At 36.1% G+C, this 13,394-nt stretch overlaps 1 protein-coding gene across 17 annotated transcripts in view; it reads left to right on the forward strand.

The window, feature by feature from the left end:
- UBR5 (ubiquitin protein ligase E3 component n-recognin 5) overlaps positions 1-12,742 on the forward strand; it is a 95,086-nt gene extending 82,344 nt beyond the window's left edge. For 7 of the 17 annotated variants that reach the window (XM_082319020.1, XM_082319029.1, XM_082319036.1 and 4 more), the window contains 15 exons: positions 105-325; positions 542-662; positions 764-871; positions 1,141-1,384; positions 1,966-2,077; positions 2,600-2,744; positions 3,038-3,168; positions 3,406-3,466; positions 3,795-3,970; positions 4,391-4,475; positions 5,832-5,987; positions 6,367-6,480; positions 7,884-8,028; positions 8,628-8,713; positions 9,845-12,742. In XM_082319020.1, coding sequence (XP_082175146.1) covers positions 105-325; positions 542-662; positions 764-871; positions 1,141-1,384; positions 1,966-2,077; positions 2,600-2,744; positions 3,038-3,168; positions 3,406-3,466; positions 3,795-3,970; positions 4,391-4,475; positions 5,832-5,987; positions 6,367-6,480; positions 7,884-8,028; positions 8,628-8,713; positions 9,845-10,057 — 2,118 coding nt within the window. In that variant the 3' untranslated portion in view covers positions 10,058-12,742. The remainder of the gene's footprint in view (positions 1-104; positions 326-541; positions 663-763; positions 872-1,140; positions 1,385-1,965; positions 2,078-2,599; positions 2,745-3,037; positions 3,169-3,405; positions 3,467-3,794; positions 3,971-4,390; positions 4,476-5,831; positions 5,988-6,366; positions 6,481-7,883; positions 8,029-8,627; positions 8,714-9,844) is intronic. The other 10 variants (XM_082319033.1, XM_082319035.1, XM_082319032.1 and 7 more) reach the window with 4 other exon arrangements.
- The last annotated feature ends 652 nt before the right edge of the window (positions 12,743-13,394 follow it).

The following is a 13,394-nucleotide window of genomic DNA, read 5'->3' on the forward strand; positions in this document are numbered from 1 at the left end:
CTCACTTTTGTGTGGTTTAAAAATTATATATACATATATATATCCTGAAAAAGCCTTCTAGTCTGCTTTGAAAGTGCAATTAAATTTTACTTCTCCTTGTTTAGGTTCTTCCAACTAAAATGTCTTATGCAGCCAACTTAAAAAATGTTATGAGCATGCAAAATCGGCAAAAGAAGGAAGGGGAGGAACAAAACGTGCCTGCAGAAGAATCTGAGAGTTCAAAGCCGGGGCCTTCAGCTCATGATCTTGCAGCACAACTGAAAAGCAGCTTGTTGGCAGAGATAGGATTGACGGAAAGTGAGGGGCCCCCTCTCACATCTTTCAGGTAGGTTGAGTTAAAAATTACTCTATGAAATATTACTGAACTGATAAAAGGGTATTTGGGACTCTGAAACGTCTTTTTAAATTAATGGGTAGCTTACTTTAGTTTGAATTTGTAGTTTGTGTTTGATAGGTTTTAAAATGAAAAAAGTACACAAAATGTGTCTGAAATGTAACTCAGTTTTGCTTGCCTGTCATTTTTTTCCCCTCCTTCTGCCAGGCCACAGTGTAGCTTCATGGGCATGGTTATATCTCATGACATGTTGCTGGGACGCTGGCGCCTTTCTTTAGAGTTGTTCGGTAGAGTATTCATGGAAGATGTTGGAGCAGAGCCTGGATCGGTATGTATTTCGCAGCATAAGGACACTTACTAAATTGTGAACCTCCCTCATTATTCTGATTTTGGTTTTTGTTTTGTTTTGTTTTGTTTTTTTATTTTAAGATCTTGACTGAGTTAGGTGGCTTTGAAGTAAAGGAATCAAAATTCCGCAGGGAGATGGAAAAACTTAGAAACCAGCAATCCAGGGATTTAACGTTGGAGGTAAAAAATGTTAGTTTATCTTCTGAATTTCTTTTCATTAAAAGTTGAATTATTGAACATTGCAGTAACTTGATAGGAGAAGTTGTATTTCAGAGTCTGCAAGCAGGTGAGCTGTGTTGCAATTACTCTGTAGTTTTTTTGGTTTTTTTACTGTTTTTCAGAGTCTAATTGGTATTTTCTGAGTCTGTGCAGAAGTGTCCAGAAACTTCTTGTGAAGCTGAAATTCTGTCGATATGATGATTGGTAAAGAAAAGAAAACTTTTTTGTGTTTTTACTAGGTTGATCGAGACAGAGATCTTCTAATTCAGCAGACCATGAGGCAGCTCAACAATCATTTTGGTCGCAGGTGTGCTACCACTCCGATGGCTGTACACAGAGTAAAAGTTACTTTTAAGGATGAGCCAGGAGAAGGCAGCGGTGTAGCACGAAGCTTTTATACTGCTATTGCACAGGCTTTTCTGTCAAACGAGAAACTGCCAAATCTAGATTGTATTCAGAATGCCAACAAGGGTACCCATACAAGTAAGTGATGCACAGCAGTTAATCTACAGATAACATTCATAAAAACCTTGGATGCTTTTTTGCACTGAAATACTTGGCATTGTCTCAGAGATTTCTCATTAGCTCAACACGGGAACTGTGAAAATTTTGCATGTTACTTCTCTGAGGCAAGGAAATAGCTTTTTTTTCTGCTTTCAGAAACGGGAAGCTCTTGTTTTTCTTGAAACAAGAGTCTGCTTTAGAGGCTCTTAGCTTTTTTGACCATCTTTCTCTCCAGTAGGTAATAATTGTCAAGATTTTAGCTAGTAAGAGCTTATACACTTTAATATGACTGCTCCATCTGGCTTATCACAAATACATTTTAATGTTTTTGAAAGTATATATAAACTCCTGAAGTATTTTGGCATTTGTAAGTTGGTACAAACACTTCAGGTTCCTTTCTTGAGTTTGGCTGAACCCCAATCACTACTTTAAGTGAAGTGGTTCTATATCATTGATGTCTTTCAAGCTGTCTTCCAAAACTGTGTCCTCCTTACACTGAAACTTAAGTAGGAGAGAGAAATACAAAGATGTTTAAGTTTATGAGGCTTTTTTCCCTTCAGGTCTGATGCAGAGATTGCGAAATAGGGGAGAGAGAGATCGGGAAAGGGAGCGAGAGAGAGAAATGCGGAGAAGTAGTGGCTTACGAGCTGGTTCTCGGAGAGATAGGGATAGGTAAGTGATACATTTTTAATTTGTTGGAGATACTTTGTCAAATAGAATAATTGCCTTGGTTATCTTCAGGAAAGAGACTTTTACTTCCTCAAATTAAAGGTGTCTGTCTTTTTCACTTTCAGGAGCAATTTACAGGGTAATTTCTTGAGATTCAATACATACTTTAATTCTTTAAAGAATAATTATGCTTACTTTAGCATTGATAGATTATGTCTCAACCATATGCCATCAATCTCTCCTGCTAAAACAATAATAAAAACTTGTGTACTAGAATAAGATTGTGAAGTGGTTTAGAAACAACATTGCCATTGGTGGCATGTCTGACTGCTGTATCCAGAATACTAGTAGTATTAAAATCTCTGGTTCATTTCTATTCTCTGTTTCTGAATTATTCTCTCCAAGCAGCTATGAGCAACACTACTATTCCAGCATAAAAGCTAATGCTGTTTTGAATCTGTGTGCAAATGATACTGTTCCAGAGGATTTTTGTAAATGAGTACAAACTGCTCTAATTTTCTTAAGGGACTTTAGAAGACAACTTTCCATTGACACACGGCCTTTTAGACCAGCATCAGAAGGAAATCCTAGTGACGACCCTGACCCTCTTCCAGCACACAGACAAGCCCTTGGAGAAAGGCTCTACCCCCGAGTGCAAGCAATGCAGCCAGTAAGACTTATCTATCTAATACACTTAATGATACGTTGTTCTTGTCATCTTTTAGTTTAAAAAACTAATTTCCTTGTCCATTATTGTTCAACATAACTGAAAATATTTGAACATGTAGGGCTGCTTTTATTCTTTGGCATTTTCTTAAGATTTTGTTTCTGTAATTTGTCCTTTAGCTTAGGACGTATCTTGTCATACATTCTATATTTAAAATACTCAAACTTTCATAAAACTGTATTTGAAAATGAGAGAACTGGAGGAGAATAATAAGACATATCATTCCTGATCCCCAGGCATTTGCAAGTAAGATCACAGGGATGTTGTTGGAATTGTCCCCTGCTCAGCTGCTTCTGTTACTAGCTAGTGAAGATTCCCTTAGAGCAAGAGTTGATGAAGCAATGGAGCTCATTATTGCACATGGCAGGTAAAGTATCAAGGATTTAGGTAAGAAATGACAGCTGATTTTGTGGCCAAAGCACTTGTACTGTGCTACATGTAACTGATACATGCAACTTATTCCTTGCTTTGTTCTAGATATTTTTCTTTGCACAAGTGACTTACTGACTTTGGTTTAGTCTAATCTTTCTGGTTTCAGAATATGACAATTCCTTATTGTGAAATTAAATCTGCCTTTTTTTTTTTTTTTTTTTCCCTTGTCAAGGGAGAATGGTGCTGACAGTATATTGGATCTTGGATTGCTAGACTCTTCAGATAAAGTGCAGGTAACAAACTGTTGCACAAATTAAATTTACTTAAGATCCAGTTGTATCAGTTAATTTTAAAAACTTAAGCAACTGGAGCCTTCCTTTATCACGCAAGACAAAGTTCTGTTTAATTGTTTTGTGGGGTTATCTTTTTTTTTTCCTTCCTTTTTTTCTTTTGAAAAGATTAAGCAGTAATTACTCAAAAGTATAAAATGTTGCCATTAGGAAATATGGAAATTTGTAACCAATGGAACTTGAATCTTTGGGTCTAGTAGCAAATAGCTTGTTGATGTGTGTCAGTAACTAGAAGTAAGTTTGTTAATTGCTATTCTGACTTTCAAAACAGGAAAATAGAAAGCGACATGGTTCCAGCCGCAGTGTAGTAGATATGGAATTAGATGATACAGATGATGGGGATGATAATGCACCACTTTTCTACCAGCCTGGAAAACGAGGTTTTTATACACCAAGACCTGGTAAAAACACAGAGGCGAGGCTGAATTGTTTCAGAAACATTGGCAGGTAAGCTACTATTAATCTTCTAGTCTGAAAAAATGTAAAAGACAAATATACAAAATACCAGGGAGAGTACCAATGATCCAAGCTACAAAAACTTTATTACTTTTATGCTGTGTATTTCTCACCTGGAGCTAAATAGTGGGGAATTTGCACATGTCAACTTGAGGTTTCTTTTCCTGTAAAATTTTTATTTTTATCTTTTTTTACAATCTGGAAATTTTATAGGGCAGGAAATATAATATATATATATATATATATTTGAAATTATATATGTCCATGATTTTCTTTTGGGGATTGACAGGGCTGGAAAGCTAGCTGCAGCTTGATTCTTAGAATATTTTGACTTTTTTAATGTGAGTTTGCTGAAAGATCTCCAGTGTAATTTTTGTCATACCAAAACAAAACCCAAACGTTTATTTTCAGAATCCTAGGATTGTGCTTGTTGCAGAATGAACTATGTCCCATCACGTTAAATAGACATGTAATCAAAGTTCTTCTTGGCAGAAAGGTAAGTTGAACATAGAAATCTGAATTCCTTTAATTACATAAAATCTCATCTTATGAACGGGTTTTTTCCCCTAATGTGCATGTATTGACTAGCAGAGTTGATATTGGAACTGTAAGGATGCCTTTAAATTTAATTTGAGGAGTATTAATTTTTTCATTTCCTAGATTTTGAACTGAGTAGATGTAAGATGGAATGATTTGTAATAGGTTAGCCTTTGACTCCCTTCAGAAACAGCTTACTGTCTCCGCTTATCTCTGAAGACTTGAAGAGATAGTATTGGACAGTACTGTGCAATAGCTTCTCAGCTTACCGAAAAGCATTTTCCTTGATATTTGAGAGAACTCATTGAATTGTAATTAAAATTTCATCTCAGGTGTAGGTATAATTTAATTCAGAGCAATAATTACCTAAACTTTTGGCAAAAACACTTCCCCACCCCAATAAACACTAATTATGTACTGCGCATTTCATGCATTAGTCAATAGCATTGTAAGTTCTGTCTGATGCAACAAACTTAAGTCAAGGTTTGCTACTGCTGGTCTTTCCTTAAAAACAATGTTGATCACATAATCAGTTATCCAACATACATATGATCTTTAATGAAAAAGGATTAATGACAGAAAGATATGCCTCCAAATATCCCCTGATATCTTCCAAGAGAGATTGCCTTGTAATTCTTTTCTTCAGGTTTTTCTTCTTGAATATGTATTCCTTCCGGTTAAATGTTGGATACATCAAAGAATATTTTAGTTAGGTTTGGTTTAGTTAGTAGATGACTTTTCTCTCCAGGCTGATAAAGAATAAAGAAGCAAGGAGCTATAGAAAACAGCAAGTAGACATTGGTATTTGAATTGTTGGAAACTGTGGTGTGCAGCTACTGGGCCATCAGTCATTTAAATGTGTATATATAGCAGCGGTATGTATGTATTTAAGTGGAGGGGAACTTCCAGCATTTTGGAGCACTGATGCAAATTATTTCCAACTTCAGTCAACCTCCGTCAAATCTCTATTGATCTAGGTGATATGTAGAAGAATTTGTTTAAAAAAAACCCTATAAATTTTCTTTATAACCTCTATGCCCTTAATAGCAGGAAAGGCTTTACGGGTCTATCTTTATGTTCTGCTAACGCAATTCAGTTGAGTATTCTAATGTATCTTCAAAAGCAGGCTGAAAATAGCAGTTTGACTGCCTTTATTTCGTGTTTGTATGCTTTGTTACATGGGTTATGCGCAGCTGTATGCTAGTGCATACAGATTAGGCACCGATCACATAATTTTGAATATATTCTTAAACAACTGATATGTTTCAAACGTCTACATACTTACTCTTTGCTCCTTATCTATCTTTTTTTATAGGTGAACTGGCATGACTTTGCTTTTTTCGATCCCGTTATGTATGAAAGCCTTCGGCAGCTTATCCTCGCTTCCCAGAGCACAGATGCTGATGCCGTGTTTGCAGCAATGGACTTAGCCTTTGCAATAGACCTGTGTAAGGAGGAGGGTGGAGGGCAGGTAAGCACAGCTAAACTTGTGTCTTTAGTTTCAGAATTCGACAGCTTATGCACATTTAGTGTACACATAATCCGTGCTCTTCTCAGATGGCAGAGATTCCTACATTCAAATACAGTGTTCTCCGTAGACATCGAAGTGTGTTTTTTTTTCTCCTTGAAGGTGATGTAGAGCCTACCATAAAGCCTGGATAGCATAGTCAATCCTAGGGAATCTTTAAAGCTAACCTGTAGTAGCAAATTTTGCTTGCTTTTAGAGGGATATTAAGCAATAAATCACTGTGCAGCATACTGTGGCTGTTGTAATAATCTCATTTCTTTCTCCCCCCCCCCCCCCCCCTTTTTTTTTTTCTTTTTAAATGGTCCTTGTTACTTTGCCATAGGTTGAACTTATTTCCAATGGTGTAAATATACCAGTCACTCCTCAGAATGTATATGAGTATGTCCGGAAATATGCAGAACACCGAATGTTGGTAGTAGCAGAACAGCCTCTACATGTAAGTCTTTGGTGGAGTGTTTTTTTAAAAAAAAAAGAAAAAAAAAAAAAAATCTGTAAGATTTCAGTCAGTTAATTCTTTTCCTCATTATGGTATTGCTAATGATGTTTCTTTTGAAGTCTTGATGCTTGATTAAAAGTATTTAATTTTCTATTTTTTTGTAATTGTATAGCTGTTTATGATGTACTGTGAAGACTGAGTACTTTGAGCAATTTCTCTTTTTTATAGAATTAAAGATAATTTCTTTTAAACTTGATCTCATTGGTTAAGCCTATATGTTCATTTCTTGAGCTCAAATGGCACGTATCCTCTTGGAATTTTTGCTTTGTATTTAGCAGCTACTTTGTTCTAATAATCTGTCATCTTTGTTTTGTTCAGCCTCATAAACAAAGTTGAAAAAGAAATTTCAAAATATTTACATAAATCACCTTGAACTTCTGACTTGTGTCGTTGTTTTAAAAGGAAAAATCAGTTATGAAACATACAACTTTGTTCTTATTTTACTAGCTTGGCAAGAAACCTAACAATTGACTGTAAAAGTATATTAAAAATAATTCAGCTTTTGAAGGCCTTTTTAAATAAAAGTTATGGAATAATACATTTTTGTAAATAGTTAATGTAGGTCCAGTACTTAGAATCACTTACTCTCTGTCATATGATACTACACCTAAACTTGGTCATTTCTGCTGACTGTGGTTTCCTGCTGCGCTTCTGAGATAGGCTAGCAGGCTGAGAGATTACCTCTGTGCCGTTTAGGTCCAAAATTCTCACAGAAAGAACATGTTCCTGCAATTAAGCTACTTGATCTCCATGTCTGCCTATGTTGATAGTTTGACTCTTGTTTATTTTAAGAGTTGAAAACCGTAACATTTGTATTCATTTTGGAATTTCCTAAACCAAATTTATTCATATTCTTCCATTTTGAAAATGGAATTTCCAGTCTTTTCAGGATATTACTTACTTATACAAAATGTGTGTGCGTATAACATTTTTAAAGCAGCATTGGCATGTGAGTGTCTGAGGAAGCAAAGTAAAAGTAACATGCAAGATGCATTTTTCGTAATTCTCATCAGATTTAGCGTAGCTCAGCAAGATACCTGAACTGTTTAGCATTAGAGAGTGCATTTGCTACCTACTATTGCTCCGGGTGAAATATTAGTTCAAACCATTACTGCTTTCTTTGCAGTAGTAGGTAGGCTTTAACAGATTGGTGCAGTTCTTTGTTTCAGAAAATTTGTATCTCGGATGGCAAAGCTTTAGAAGAGAAGAACAGCTAGGAGAGTAATGAATTTTGAGTTAATAGGGAATTTCACATGGAACTTTTCAGTTTAAAGTCAGTTTGCATTTAAAGTCAATCTGAAAGTGGTATGGCTATAACGTGAGTCTTGTGGTTTTCACTTAAGGCAATGAGGAAGGGTCTCCTGGATGTACTTCCAAAGAATTCATTAGAAGATTTGACAGCAGAAGATTTCAGACTTTTGGTAAATGGCTGTGGTGAAGTAAATGTGCAAATGCTAATCAGCTTTACCTCTTTCAATGATGAGTCAGGTATGAAATAACTTACTCATTCAGAAACAGAGTTGCAGGGATAACTTAACACTGTTTGTTCTGTGTGGAGTAGGGTTACCAGCATTAAACTTAAACTACCTCTTCAAATGATTTGACATCAGTTAATAAGTCACTGAAAGTCCTAACAAAATTATTACTCTACTTTCTTACATACGTTTGAAAGTATTTACCTTCAGTTGGGGGGGGAGCACATTTTCCAACTTTGCTGTCACTTGATGTTAAATACAAGGATTATATTATTGGTAGCATATCTTTCCTTCTGAAAGTTCTGACCTAACTTTAGAACTATAAATGTAATGGATGCAGTCTAATATTTCTTACATAATTTTTAAACTATGTTTAGCTGTTGTTAGGCTTTTTGGGAAGGAGAGGGTGGGAGTTGTACTGAGGTATGTCAGAGTTAGCCTTTACATTCAGAAGGATGTGTATTAGTTTTGAAATTACTAGTGTCTCCAGTATGAGGACCTTGTGAATGAGATTGTAACTGATCTCCCACTTGCAGTACATGTAAAACAGATCTCTGAGTATTTATTGTCCAGTGTACCAGCTGAATTATATATCTTTTTTATTTCACACAGGAGAAAATGCTGAGAAGCTTTTGCAATTCAAGCGTTGGTTTTGGTCCATAGTTGAGAAGATGAGTATGACAGAAAGACAAGATCTAGTAAGTTGTCCGTTCCCAGTGGAAACATGCAGAAGAACTGAAATAACTTTGGCATCATTACTGTTTTTAACTGTGTCTACCTGCAGAGACTTTGTATGTGAAGTGTTAAGGTAGCAGAGCAGGGTAGTAGGTTTTGATTAGACTTTCAGTTCTGGAAACATCAAGTGTGAATCCTAGACCTTCTTCCAACCGAAAGTAAGCGTGGTGTGTCCTTATCCATATTCACAGGTCTCTTACGGAAGCACGGTTACAGTCTCTGCATAGTCGTTCTTAACCTGAGTCACTGTGGTTTGTCGGCTGTGTTGTGGGCTAGTCGGGTTTTGAGGCTGAGTTCTCTTCCTGGATCTCTCCTAACTTCTGTGTATCCTGAGGGCAACACCTGTGTCCTCTGTAAGATGTCACTAATGATACTGTCTCCTTCTCAAAGCCCTTTAGGAATAGCTGATGAGAAGCGTGAAAGAACCAGATACTGTTCAGGGGGTTTCATTTTGGAAAACTTGCCTGTAAATTGTATTCATTGTACGCTTCTTAAAACGACTTGCTTTTAACTTCCTGCTCCTTAAGGTACTATCTTCCCTTTACAGTTTGCTAAAAGGAAAAAAGGACTAATCTGAAAAGTGGAAAATCTAGAGCGTGTTTGTTAAGGAATATCTATGGTTACACTTTGGTAGTGACTCTGCTCTGCAAGTCAGCGTTTCACACTTGAGACCATAAACCAAATATTGTCTGTTGCTGCCTTTTGTCTGTACAAGTCCTATATTCTGTAGTCACTAATGGGTTTTTGAGAGATTTCTGATGCATTTTGTACTGATGGCAGTCATCATCTTCCCAGATGGATTTGAGGACATTTCATTTACTGAGGATTTGTTGATACAGGATCATTTTGAGTGCTGCTTTTATCAGTTTTAACAGAAGTATATACTATAATGAGCAGTTGAGGAAAGGAAGTGAAGGAAGCTACTATAAAAGCATGTAGCATGACCACCGAGTTTAGTTGGCATATTGAACAGAACGTAGTATGATCAAACTTGCTGTGACTGTGCAGTTCTTTAACCTATCCCTACACAAAACATAGGCAATATGAATTTTAGCCTTGTACAGCAAAATTTAAATGCCGTCTTCTTTTTTCAGGTTTACTTTTGGACCTCAAGTCCATCATTGCCTGCCAGTGAGGAGGGATTCCAGCCTATGCCATCAATCACAATAAGACCACCAGATGACCAACATCTTCCTACAGCAAACACTTGCATTTCTCGCCTTTATGTCCCACTCTATTCCTCTAAGCAGATTTTGAAACAGAAATTGTTACTCGCCATTAAGACCAAGAATTTTGGTTTTGTGTAGAGTATAAAAAGTGTGTATTGCTGTGTAATATTACTAGCTAAGTTTTGTAGATTTTTCCATTTGTCTATAAAAGTTTATGAAAGTTAATGCTGTCATACCCCTGGTGGTACTTCAAAGATTTAAATGCAAACATTCCTGTACTAAATTTGTAACGTAAAGGCCTAAGGAGCACTGGCAATATCTGATTGCAACAGTTTGCTAGTCAATAACTCCTTTGCCTAACCCCAGCCAAAGATGACAGCAGAACAATATAATTTACACTGTGATTTATCTTTTTGCTGAGGGAAAATATGTAAAATGTTCTGAAAATTCACTGCTGCCTTTGTGGAAAGTGTTTCAGCAAAGGTTCTTGTATAGAGGGAGTAGGGAATTTCGAAATAAAAAATTAAGTATGTTCTGTGTTTTATTTTAACTTTTTTTTATGGTGTTTAATTTGTGGTTGGCTGCAGTTGTGTATCATGTATATTGAACTTGTAAAAAGTTCCTGACAGCTCAGATCCCAGAGTCGGGATCGTTCACTTACGAAACCACTTTCATTGCAATTTTTGTTCTGATTGCATTGAACTCTGGCACATCAGATACCATCACTAATATTTTGCATGTAATCTGTACCTTTAGTGGTTTTGGTTTTTTTTTTTTTTTTTGTACATATGATGAGGCCAATGCACAGTATTTCATAGTTCACAATCAACATTTTTGTATCCCTGTTTCAGTGAACAGACAGTCAGGAGATTGTTCCACTACCAGTTCTAACCTGACACTTGTACTACGTTATCTAACTATGTAAACTCAGCCTGGGCACTTTCTGGTAACTGTAAAATGTTTATAAGATCATGATTATTGAAGATACATTTTGGAAAACTTTAATGTTCGTGAGCAGCTTAACTTCTTTTGTATCTAGCCTTTTTTTAAGTATCTTGTTACAGTTTTTTAATAAAGAAATTACAGACAAAATACCAAGTCATACTGAAGAAACGATAGTTTTTATTTATTTAGCCATTTATACTTTAGCTAACAGCATACACTAAACATAGTTGTTCATTAAAAATCTGAATTTTGTAACTGAAAAATTGACCTGCAGAAGACATTCAGCCCACATTTTACAGTTAGCAGAGAATCCTGAATGAAACAGGCCAGGCAACCCCTTCTTTTCGCAGAATTGGTTTGAAGGGAAAGTGGCTTGTTCTGAAAAATCTCAAGGTAATTAGGTTAGAATGAAATTCTCAAACTGCATTGTAGTGGGTTCTACTGTATGTTCACTTTTGAAGTGGTTGGTTGCTTTAGGGGAGGGCAGTCTTTGACCGTAACCTAGGACTTGTTTTCCCTAATGCTTGAGAGATTTTTGAGAGTTAGGAAGTGATTAATAAAGGAAGGAGCTACTTGTTCTGTGTGAATTTCTGAAAGCTTAGCAGACTGAAGTATTGAAGGTTAAGAGCTTTTGTGATGGTGATGTTCTCCCTGTTTCTTGCTTCTCCAACCCCATGAATCCATGTTAGTGGGTTGGTTTTTTTCTTCCTTTTGTTGGGAAGAGCTAAACTAACGTTCCGGCAGAATCTGAGTGGAATTCACCTTTGTCAGAGCTCCACTGGGTTTTCTTTTCTGTCAGCTAGTTGAGGATGACCAGAAGTTACCTACAGCCGTGACTTTCAAAAAAGCCTCTGTTTTCATCATTTATTTAGTTGCTAGAGGTATGGAGGACAGTTGAGATCAGAAATTCTGACCACCAGTTGCCAAATTGATGCTGAAAATCCTGCTTTCTAAATAAGGCTGACTGTTTCAGGCTTGTGTAGTTAAACTGCAGACAAATCAAGTAAACAGATGTAGAATTATTTCTGCATGTACTAATACTTCCGAAATCAGTGGTCCTAGAAAAGGATAGTTTCAATGTACGAGGATTGGAGTCTGTTCTGGATTTCCTGTTGTGACCTCCAGTGTATCTTAAGTTCAAAACTGTATCAGATTTTACTGTGCTAGTATCAATTAAAAATAAAAAGCAGTACAGCTACACAAGTCTAGATCTAGGTGTATTAGTATAGAGGAAAATTTATACTGGTATGGCTGTTCTCATATACTAGGGAGGATAGTTACAAAGGTACAAAGCAACATATACCTTATGCCTGGATTTCTAACTGATGTAATTATTTCCATTACCAAAAACGCCTCTAACTGAACTGTGTAAAGTTAGTAGAAAGCAACACAAGAAACTGTTTAGAATAGGCATCAAATCTACAGTCTGTAAAATAAAGCTCCCTCCCTCACAAAGCTTTGTGAGACTTGATGTATTAAGAAGTATCCAAGGCCCTTGGATGAAAGGCCATATATAAATGTAAAGTACTGTGTGTATATATATATATATATATATGTATTGTGTGTATATGTATATAAGTGTATGTGTATGTATAACATATAAATATATGTTATATGTATATATATTTCTGTATATAGCTTAAACATTTTTTTAAGTCCTGTAATGTATAGCTAGACAAAAATTATGCAGATAACTCACAGCAGCTCACCATATATACACACACAAGGCATTCTGATAAGTGGAGAGGGAATCTAGAATGATTTATGCTGTCGTCATTGACTTGAAATGTGTATGTAGCTTTATAAATAGCTTTTTTTCCTCTGTATGGTATATTTAAACTATATCAAGATTTTAATAAGAAAAATGTTTATTAAAATCATACACCTCATTTCCCTTTGACTTAAGCCCTTCTGTTAGTTCACTTTTAAGATGTGGTAGAGAAACTAGTTAAAGGAAAATTCTGTAATGTTTACGTTTTTTTAATAGTCTAAATTCTTAGCTGTTCATAACTGCTGAAGTAGGAGATAAAGGTAGCTACTAATAAAATGTTATTGCCAACTACTAGACTAGTTCCTATTCTGAATCTAGGAAAAACTGACACCTTAGTGCTAACTCCCATGGCTCATTCTTGGCATTGGTTTCTGTTCCTTAGCTAACTGTGTCCAACACAGAAGGTAAATCGCTTGCTCCAGCTTTCTTAGTTTTCCAGAAGTGAAAAATTGTATGGACTTGTCATCAAGTGGCCTTTCCCATCTGTTCGGTTTGGGAGTGACACTTCTTTCCTGCAAGTTAGTCATGTAGTCATTAGATAACGTGCAGTGAAAAAGCTGCAAACTGGCAAATGTGTGAATCAAAAGCAATACTCTTCTTGTACAGCAGCAGTCATTCAGGGAGGCAGGGGAAAGGAAGTTTTCCTGATCTCTTAACCAACGTTTATCTTTGTATACAATTGTGCAAATTATACAGACCTGCTGTTTTTCAAAACACCCAAAGAGAAGTGCGCAGAGAGCAGGGTGTGCACCTTTCCTC

This window comes from Platalea leucorodia (genome assembly GCF_965183815.1).
Source record: "Platalea leucorodia genome assembly, chromosome: 1".
Lineage (NCBI taxonomy): Eukaryota > Metazoa > Chordata > Aves > Pelecaniformes > Threskiornithidae > Platalea > Platalea leucorodia.